Source organism: Haliotis rufescens, unplaced genomic scaffold, assembly GCF_023055435.1.
Source record: "Haliotis rufescens isolate VD_foot unplaced genomic scaffold, xgHalRufe1.0.p SCAF_6, whole genome shotgun sequence".
In the NCBI taxonomy this organism is placed as follows: Eukaryota; Metazoa; Mollusca; class Gastropoda; order Lepetellida; family Haliotidae; genus Haliotis; species Haliotis rufescens.
Window position 1 is genome coordinate 8,755,111 of NW_025964334.1, and position 11,323 is coordinate 8,766,433.

Consider the following 11,323-nt stretch of genomic DNA (forward strand, 5'->3'; position numbering starts at 1 on the left):
TGTTCGGTATAACGAGGTTTCCCTCTGATAGATATATGCAAAATGTGATAAACTGTCAACTTTCGTGGAATGTGGAACGGCGCAAACGTCAGAAATCCACAACTCAAGGGGATCCCATGTTAGAGTAGGTCCTCGGGCGATACGTGGGTTGGGTGGTCAGACACGGTGACCTTTGCGAACTTTGCACATAATACCGCTGGTTTATTTGATCCAAATTAATCATTCCCAGATTCGTTAAACAACAAATAAACAAACAATGATCCACAGTACGCTACCTTCAACTGTAACATTGAGTTCGCATTTCCCCAAATTGCCCGACTTGTCTCGAGCAAGATACAGCACAGTCTTGGCCCCTTCACCGAATGTATACTTTGGGCCTGGGCCATACCTCTTGGGCCTGTGATAAAAACAGCGTGGGACAATGGTGCCGCCATAACGTCAAAATCATTAAAGGGAAGTGCACGAGCAAATGTCATTTTCTTTCTTATTTGAAACAAAACGCAAATTTAGAATTAGTTAATTTCAGTGTTTGAAAATATACACTCACTTTTCTCACAGTGAAAGTAGAAAGCTCGCAATAAGTGTGAAAATGTTATGCCGTTATGAGGCCTTCGTTTAATACACCCCTATATTTGATATTTCTGATATTATTTACTAAGGCGTAAAACAACACTCACTCACTCACTCACTCACTCACTCACTCATTCACTCAAACACCTAGCCACTCACTCACTCACTCACCCACTCAAACAACTACCCACCAACCCACCCAAAGAACCACTTACTCACTCACTCACAACAAACCTGAAAATATTCGAAACAAACAGAAACTGTGTTTTACGCTGTATTTGTTCCTATCGTCATTCATGATATTGCTTCCAATACCAAATGGTTTGTTCGATATTTTCATAGTTTGCAAGCACTTGAAATTCCAAGTTTCATATTTCTCCGCTGACGCAGTCCTTGATTTAAAATTCACACCGAAATGCCAAGTCTGACGTCGCCATTTTTATTTATTGAGACTTTAGGATATATTTAGAAAACTGTATTTCTCCATGCAGGGACATTACTAAGTCTGACATTTACGACGTAGATGGAAAGGTTTGGCTCGGATGTCGGATAACCAGGTGGAACTGTGGAAGAACCTACTTGATCTGCCCATCCTCTTCGTCAAAGCTCATCGGCTCGTCCCACTCCACCTGGGTCGTCACCTGGATCGGGTCAGCATACTCGTGGAGGGACGGCGGGCACGTCAGGACGGGCCCGCTCATATCTGCGAATGCAAATGATGATGATTATCATCATAATGATAATAGTACCTGCTTTTCATTATTTGCTGTATTTATTTATTTTAATCTAGTAATTATAAAAATATTAATAGCAACAATAAGTAGAAGCATCTGTAGGAGCAACAGTAGCAGCAGCAGCAGCAGCAGCAGTTGTAGTAGTAGTTGTAGTAATGATAATAGTAGTAGTATTAGCAGCTGTAGTACTTATAAGTAGTAGCAGTTGTAGTAGAAGTAAAAGTAGTAGAAATAGTAGTACCAGTAGTAGTAGTAGCAGTAGTAATAATAGTAGTAGTCATATCAATAGTAGTAGTAGTAGTAGTAATAGTATAATGGTAGTAGTAGTAGTAGCAGTAGTAATAGTAGTAGTAGTGGTAGTAGTAGTAGTAGTAGTAGTAGTAGTAGTAGTAGTAGTAGTAGTAGTAGTGCGTTTGTTTGTTGTTAAACGCCGCACTCAGCAATATTCCAGCTATATGATACCGGTCTGTCAATAATCGTATCTGGACCAGACTGGACCCTGTGATTGACATCATGAGCATCGATCTACGCAATTGTGATACGATGACATGCATCAACTAAATCAGCGAGCCTGACCACCCAATCCTGTTTGTCGCCTCTTACGACAAGCAAGTTGTAGCGTAATAGTAGTAGCAGTTGTAGCTGCAGTAGTGGTAGTGTAGTAGTGATAGTAGTAATGTTGTGGTGGTGGTGGTGGTGATAGTGGTTTTTGCGGTGGTGGTAGTGGTGTTGGTGGTGGAAATGGTGGTGTGATAGTTGTGGTGGAGGTGGTGGTGGTGGGTGTGGTAGTGATGGTGTGATTGTTGTGGTGGAGGTGGGGGTGGTGTTAGTGTTGGTGGTGGTGGTGATAGTGGTGGTGGTGGTAGTGGTCATAGTGGTGGTGGTGGTGATAGTGGTGGTGGTGGTATGTGGTATGTGGTATGTGGTATGGGTACATGCCTAAATCGGGAGCTGTTCTCCCCTTGAAGAGAGACTCCAGCTGTGACACGTCCCCGCCCATCTTGGACATCAGCGCCATCAGCTCTTCTTGCTCTGACCGCTTGGATCGAGAGTGGACCTCAGCGTCCTCATACAGGTAGTCTTTAGCTTGAAGGGAGAAAACAGATCAGACAGAACTATTTGCATACAGCGGATGTCCCAAGGTGTTGACGTCACGAGTGAGTGAGGTGGGTTTAACGTCATTTTAAACAGTATTCCAGTTATATCGCGGCATGTCAGCTTAATGTGGGAGGAAAGACCAAAGTGATGCAGGTCTCAGACGTTTACTACTTAGGTGAAACCCACGTGCACGAGTATGGTGCTGACAAACCTATATTTGACTTATATTGAGCAGAAATAACATCGTTTACAATCAGTTCATATCCACTTCCGGGGAAAACGTCGAATTTCTTCTTGATCAGATTCTCAAATTGTATTTTATCCTCCATTGCGAGGCTAATTTAAAACGAATGTGAAACACTCGAATAAATCAATATCTAGATGTCCACTGATAGGAAATACACAGAGTAATGCCCCTTTACACAGGGCTGCGACCTTAGTGCCACCTTTGAGCGATCTAAAAACTGGCCAGGACGCTCAATGGTCGCCTAAACCCAGAATATCATGTTTCTATGTAACTGCTACAGCAGTTGTTCAAGCCCTTTTACACAGGGCTGCGACCTTATTGCCACCTTTGAGCGATCAAAAAACGGGCCAGGACGCTCGATGGTCGCCTAAACCGAGAAAATAATGTTTCTGTGTAACTGCTCCAGCAGTTGTTCAAGGCCCCTTGACACAGGGCTGCGACCTTATTGCCACCTTTGAGCGATCAAAAACTGGCCAGGACGCTCAATGGTCGCCTAAACCCAGAATATCATGTTTCTATGTAACTGCTACAGCTTCTCCACTGCAGTATAACCACATCTGATACCTACTCTACTGTATAAACATTGTTAGAACCTACACCGAAACGTCGCTCTTAATTTTAATAAAGAAGTTATTCATCCATAAAATCTCATCCCTACTTAGTTTTCATAACATGTCACATGTTAGAATATATCCAGTATTCTCATTTTAACAATTGAAATGCCTTTGAAAATTAAATATTTATTCTGTCTAACGTTTGCATAATAAAATTGCGGAAATGGTTCACAAAGTACAATGGAGCTGTTGTTTGCCAAAAAAAGTTAAACTCATTTAAAGTTAAGATATGGGAGATTATAGAAACATTTAGCACAAATTTAACGACTTAAACAGGTTTCTGATATGGAATTCTAATTCATATCCTAATTTCATGTTCGCTTTTGTCGTAACCCTTGTATGTTTGAAAAGGTCAGAATAATTATTAATAATAATGTGTGTATTACTGTAAAAAAGAGTGCTGGCACAGTGAAACCGGCACATGTCTGAACTAGTACAAGCAACCGCACAACCACGCACGCACGCAAGCACGCACGCACGCACGCAAGCACGCACGCACGCACGCACGCACGCACGACTAATGTCTCAGATGAAATATTAAATGGAAACTCAAGGACGAGCCTTCCATCCTTAACTATTCAGTGTATTGGCTACACAGATTCGTTTGGAGCGCGATTATTAATCTTTTGAGCGAGACATTATATGGGCTAGAGATTGTAAAATTGAAAATATAGTACATTTGGTAATCAAGGATGTACGCTTTCAAAATATGATACATGTACTGAAATAAATAAAGCATAATATTCCAACTATGGGGGTACTCACGAATGCATCCCCAGGGCAACCCCAACCACGTCCCACGGTGACACGTGACCTCCGCTACCCCCCCGCCGGTGGGGCAGGAGACGTTGCATCTGGTCCCGTGATACATGACAGCAGGGTTGGTGTACGCATGGTAGACGTCCCCGTACGTTGTACAGTCTATAATTACACTGTACGGGAGGACTGGACACACCTGAAATAGAACAGTAGGATATAAGTCTTGTATGGTTCAGTTAAATTATCAGTATGTAAGAAAGCTAGGAAGTATTCGGTGACAGAACTACGGTGGCCCATAAGGGACATGGAGTCTGTTTATCCATATTTTGATATTTCACGTACTGTTATCGTAACCTTTTGCAAATTAACACGATTTGTCATACAAATATGTGATAAATCATGTATAAAAACAACTGAAAACATCGATTATGTACTTTCAAGTAGCTATTGAGTCGCTGAAATGTGAAGCGAAAATGTCAAAAACTAAAATGGAAATGTCAAAAACCAAAACGAAAATGTCAAAAACAAAAGCGAAAATGTCAAAAAACTAAAATGAAATACAGAAAACTATTTCCACCGCGGTGATAATATTTCCACCGCGGTGTAAATAGTTTTCACCGCGGTAGAAGTATTATCACCGCGGTAGAAATATTATCACCGCGGTAGAAATAGTTTTCACCGGGGTGGAAATATTATAACCGCGGTGGAAATAGTTTTCTGTATTTTCATTTTAGTTTTTGACATTTTCGCTTTTGTTTTTGACATTTTCATTTTAGTTTTTGACATTTTCGGTTTTTTTTGACATTTTCATTTTAGTTTTTGACATTTTCGTTTCACTTTTCAGCGATTCAATATCTTCTTTTCACATGATTTATCACATATTTGTAAGACAAAACGTGTTAATTTGCAAAAGGTAACGATAAAAGTAAGTGAAATATTAAAATATGGAAAAACAGACTCCATGTCCCTTATGGGCCACCGTACAGAACAGACCCTCAGAGACCGACTAAATTGGAGAAGTGGCGCACATGTTGTAGTCTTTATTTCCTTCAAGTTTCGCCCTTAAACAAGTTGAATAATTTTAATTAAAACTTTACGAAAGTATTACGTACTTCGCATGCAATTGTGGAGCTTTCACATGTTTCTGGGCTGCCATACATTCCTATAGGACTAAATCATACGTAGTCCACGAATTTATAGTTGCCGTCATAATTTGGATCCACAATTTTACTTACTGTAAAGGGCGCGGCCTCAAGGAAGGCGTGAGTGATTCCGTGATGGACGATTGGTAGTATTAAATGAATGATAAAGGCGTAAAGTTTATTAATGGTGGGTAATTTAAATAAAATAAGTAAATTCAGGACGTAAAGATAACGAAACGTTATTCTTGGGTATGGTATTACTCTGTGATACTCGAATAATAACTTCCGGTGATGATATGAGTCTGTCAGACTCGAACATAATCTTATGGGTATGACATTTCACTGTGATTCTCGAATGGTTACTTTCAGTCATGTTATTATTGTACAATAATCGTCTTAAACATTCGGATGACCACGCATCTCCACTGTGATACTCGAATATCCTCTTACTGTTATGACACTACCCTGCGATATTCGAATGTTAACTTCCGATTGTAAGATTACTATGTGGTATTCAAATATTAACTTCCGGATGTGACAATACCCTGCGATACTCGAATATTAACTTCCGGATGTGAAATTACCCTGTGGTATTCGAATATTAACTTCAGAATGTGATAATACCCTGCGATATTCGAATGTTAACTTCCGGTTGTAAGATTACTATGTGGTATTCGAATATTAACTTCCGGATGTGATAATACCCTGCGATACACGAATATTAACTTACAGTTGTGATATTACCCTGTGATGTTCGAATATAAGCTTCATAATGTGACAATACCCTGCGATACTCGAATATTAACTTACAGTTGTGATATTATCCTGTGGTTTTCGAATATTAGCTTCAGAATGTGACAATACCCTGCGATACTCGAATATTAACTTCCGGATGTGATAATACCCTGAGATACACGAATATTAACTTACAGTTGTGATATTACCCTGTGGTGTTCGAATATTAGCTTCATAATGTGACAATACCCTGCGATACTCGAATATTAACTTCCGGATGTGATATTACCCTGTGGTATTCGAATATTAACTTCAGAATGTGATAATACCCTGCGATATTCGAATGTTAACTCCCGGTTGTAAGATTACTATGTGGTATTCGAATATTAACTTCCGGATTTGATAATACCCTGCGATACACGAATATTAACTTACAGTTGTGATATTACCCTGTGGTATTCGAATATTTACTTCAGAATGTGATGATACCCTGCGATACTCGAATATTAACTTACAGTTGTGATATTACCCTGTGGTATTCGAATATTAACTTCGGATGTGATAATACCATGCGATACTCAAATGTTAAGTTACAATTGTGATATTACCCTGTGGTATTTGAATATTAACTTCCGAATGTGATATTACCTCGCGATACTCGAATATTTACTTGCAGTTCTAACCATATTTTAATTTTCAACAATGTTCATGTTATTACAACTCTCAGTTCATTTCCTAGACATGTACATACTAAGTAACACAGGTTAGTTTTCTTTGGAATCACGTATATGAAAACAGATTAACATACATAAACCAACGTATTGAAAAGTGCAAGGAAACGTGTTTCGTGAAAATTTCAAAAACAAAATTGGCTGAGATATTGCCGATGGGGTTCATTTTAACTCATTTTACAATTTCAAATTCTACACGACTACTTGAAGACACCATGTTTTTACTGCGTTATAAATAATATATAAAACCGACAAAAACAGTTTTATCTTTTTCAGAAATCTCTGCTAGAAGCAGAACCCAATGCATGTGTTTATGAATCACTTTCAAACAGTGATGACACCAGGTGTTCGCGAAAAGGGTAAGGGTGTACTGGTGGCATCCGCCACTCACAATTTGCATAAAAAGCAAGTGTTTGCTGCCTAAGTACTGAGTGTATCCTGCCTTAAAGGTCACATCCATAACAAACACATGCAAAGTCAAGTCAATTTTCATCTGACCGCTATAAGATAAAACCATGTAAACCGAAATCTCTTTATAGCAACATTTATCGCTACCTATAAACATCGTTCGAATTAACAAATGTCCGGATAAACGAGGTTTTGTCGTTTGTATATGTATAGATGCTTATGGACATAATCGTCCGTAGAGACTGGTTTGTATATTATCGAGGTTCACACTATTACGGAATCCCTGTACATGTACAACGTGCGTCAGTCTACAAGTCTTATACCCGGCTTTGGGAGACGTCATCACACAAAGCAATACACCAGCAACTGTTCAATTCGATTGAGAAATGAATCAGTTTTCATAACGTTGATATCTACTCACCACATCGCTCTGACTGGATGACCTGTGAAAAATCAGTATATTCCACAGAATTAAATGACACAGTGCGGAGAGATCCTTCATTGTAAAACCACCGACTGTTAGCATATACCATACGGGCGACAGTTATATACACTATCGATTTGTACGCATATCCGGGTATGACTGCAAGCACGTCCATACAACGTAAAATCGGGTAGGCGTACTACGAGTGGTAGCAAAATACACATATTCCTTTAATTTGGTCTCGCGAACTCTCTCCGTCCAACAACCACATTTAAAGAATCGGTTTCGGGTGCAGGGTTGTATGTGTAAATATCATATGTCTCGTTAATACTGCCTGACCTTGTCAATGAACATTATACGTTCCGTCACTTGATGTCCTCATACCTGATAACGGTACATATTTTTAATATCATGTAAATGAAAATCCGGTTGGTTCAACTGATACCTGTTTTCGTGTACATGAAAGTGTATGTAAAAACGGACGTATCAGATTTCAAGACATTTCTTAATAATTCATGAAGATCGGTTTTGAATATAATTTGAAGATCGTATTGATTTTTTTTTTTTTCTGTATAGATATCCCGCTACGTTTATAATAAACCACAAGGGCCGTGGGATAGCCTGGTGTTATAGCATTCTCGTCCCCCCATGGAGTATTTGCTAAATATGGCGTAAAACCTTAACCACGAATAGTAAAACATATCACTGTGATCAATTGAATACCGATGTTTTGAAGGAAGAAATATTTACTTCTGGTTCAGGCTGACAGAACCAACCAGTATATTTCTATATCAACATACTATGTTAATTAAAATACATTTAGGGGTGAAGATCCGGGGTAGAATAGGTCTTCAGCAACCCATTCTTGCCGTAAAAGGCGACTATGCTTGTCGTAAGAGGCGACTAACGGGATCGGTGGTCTGACTCGCTGACTTGGTTGATGCATGTCATCGTATCCCAATTGTGTAGATCAATGCTCATGATGTCAATCACTGGATTATCTTTCCAGACTCGATTATGTACAGACCGCTGTCATGTAGCTGGAATATTACTGAGTGCGGCGTTAAACAGCAAACAAACAGTGCAGAAACAAATGCTAAAAACAAACTAGGTGGCGTGAGGATCATCAGAAACCAGATTAAAAAAAAATGTTGTTGTTGTTATTATGATTAGTGTTATTATCATTTTTTCAAGATAAGGAGCAACCACGGTTCACCAGTTGTCCAGGGAGCGTGACGGCTGTGACACCAGAAAGGGGATTCACACATTGTACCGATGTCGGGCATCGAACCCGGGTCTTCGGCGTGACGAGCGAACGCTTTAACAATTAGGCTACACGACCGCCCGATATTGTAATTGTACGATATTATCATATGATCAGTTGGGTAAAACATGTATAACTACTCATCAAATAAACACGCGGTTCGCCCCGATTATGTTTCTAGGTTTGTCAGCACCAAACCCGTGCTCGTGGGTTTCACCGAAGTGGCAAACTACTGAAACCTGCATCACTTCGGGTTTTCCTCCCACATAAAGCTTACACGCCGTGATATAACTGTAATAATAAAAGCGGCGTCAAACCCCACTCACACACTCAAATAAACACGAGAAGACCTCCACCTATTCGTCAGCCTTCAACAGCATCAAATAAGACAGAAGTAAAGGGACACTTTGAGGAAATGTTACAACAATATCCATCAGTCCGTCATACAGTCCATGGGCATCGCCAATAGTTCTGGTTGCCAAGAAAAATATATCCAGAAGATTTTGTATAGATTTTCGAAAAACTAATATTTCGAAGAAGGATATTTTTCCGATACCGAAAATACAAGACACATTTGATTGCCTAGCCGGAAGTCAGTGATACTCACTCTTGGATTTAATGCCAGACTATTGTCAAGTCGCGATTGACGAACACGATAAAGAGAAAACAGAATTTCAAACACCTTATGTCTTGTACCATTTCAATGTTATGCCTTTTGGTCTGGCTGCAGCTCCAGGTACTCTTAAATGCGGGCTGCGCCAGCAGGACTTCAATGGTAGTTTGCCTTATCTACTTGGATGATGTGATTATTTTCAATAAGAGCATTGATAAACACATGGCAAGACTTATAGCTGTATTGTCTAGACTTCGAGAAACTGATTTGAGATTAAAGCCTGAAAAGTGCAATTATTTTATGAACAATTTTGTTTCATGTCTTGGGCACATACTATCTCGAGACTCTAACAGACCGCCTTCATATATCTGGAATATTTCTCAATGCAGCTTTAAACAACAAATAATAAAAGGTCAATGAGGATTGCAATCATTGGAAATTACTTGTCCTCAGCACCATATTCATCCAACCACTGACCTTCCTCCCTTCGGGGCCACTTACAGAACAGTTTGGGGGGCACGGGTGGCCCAGTCGTCTAAGGCGCTGCGATTCGCTGTGCAGAGTTGCGTCCCTTGGGCACGCCAGAAACCTATGATTGTGGGTTCGAATCCCGGTTCGCCCCGATTATGTTTGTAGGTTTGTCAGCACCATACCCGTGCTCGTGGGTTTCACCGAAGTGGTAAACGTCTGAGGCCTGCATGACTTCGGGCTTTCCTCCAACATTAAGCTGACACGCCGCGATATAACTGGAATATTGTTTAAAGCTGCGTTGAACCCAACTCACTCACTCACTACAGAACAGTTTGAGTTTGCTCGCTGATGAGTGAGTGAGTATGGTTTTACGCCAGAAATAGGCTTCACACGTTGAACCCATGTCGGGAATCGAACCCGGGTCTTCGGCGTGACGAGCGAACGCTTAAACCATTAAGCTACCCGACCGTCCTGCTCGTTGATGAACACATTAGGATCTTTTCTACGCCATGAATACGAAACCATCGATTATGTTCAGAACACGTATATACAGATAAGAGAACATAATCTCACATGGTGATCTTTCACTCCTGGGAATACACTCACGTCAGTGCACAGCATTGATCCACACGTTTTCAGTGAACTTTAAAACATGCGTATAAAAGCTATCTAAATCCAGTAAGTATTTTCCGAGATTAATAGTTAATAAAAGAGGCTGATAATGTTTTCGTTTTCTTCGACCACCGACCAAACGTTTTGAGAAGGAAAATTCGAAAAAGAACAAATAAACAGAAAGATAGACGTAACCATTGAACGTAGAGGTGAGGTGAGGTGAGGTGAGGTGAAATGGGGTTTAACGTCGCGTCCAAGATTATTGCACTTATATAGCGACGTGCATGCACGTGTGTGTGTGTGTGTGTGTGGCTGCTTGTACTAGTCCGGACTGATGCCGATTAATAGTGCTAGCTAACTGAGATACCATGCCGCAGTTTAACATGAATACCTCAATCAGACACAGTATACTGACTCCGAGCCGACCAGTCGTAGTTTTAGCCCTTTAATGCCGAGCGGCAGACAGGGTTACAACAAGTACCATCTTTTAACGTCTTTTGGTATGACGCGATCGGGGATCGAACCCCAGACCTTCCGCTCTCCGGGCGGACGCTCTACCACTAGATCACGGAGGCGGTCTGAACGTAGAGAGGGTGGACATGTGAGAACTAGAACAGCAAGAAGAGGCCTTAAAATCTGAAGCAAGACTAGCAATATATTTGGTTATGATATTTGAGAAAAGCATGGAGATATAATACCCTGGACTACCGAGGATGATCTCGGACATTTTGTTTATATTTGGCCTGAAATGAAGTGTGTTTCTTCCAGTGTGTTGATGCACTATTGCTGATTAAGCAATATTCGCCTTTATCACGATGACATAGGTGGCCCAGTCGTCTAAGGCGCTGCAAATTGCTGTGCTGAGTTGCGTCCTAAGGTGCACCAGAAGTCTAGGTTCGAG

General features: G+C 40.5%; 1 protein-coding gene across 1 annotated transcript in view; it reads right to left on the reverse strand.

Moving 5' to 3' along the window:
* The window catches only part of LOC124144008, a 61,388-nt gene extending 53,745 nt beyond the window's left edge, over positions 1-7,643 (reverse strand). The window contains exons 1-5 of the mRNA XM_048385918.1: positions 7,460-7,643; positions 4,029-4,218; positions 2,244-2,390; positions 1,150-1,273; positions 276-397 (exon numbers count right to left, since the gene is read on the reverse strand). Coding sequence (XP_048241875.1) covers positions 276-397; positions 1,150-1,273; positions 2,244-2,390; positions 4,029-4,218; positions 7,460-7,564 — 688 coding nt within the window. The 5' untranslated portion in view covers positions 7,565-7,643. The remainder of the gene's footprint in view (positions 1-275; positions 398-1,149; positions 1,274-2,243; positions 2,391-4,028; positions 4,219-7,459) is intronic.
* Positions 7,644-11,323: the final 3,680 nt, after the last annotated feature.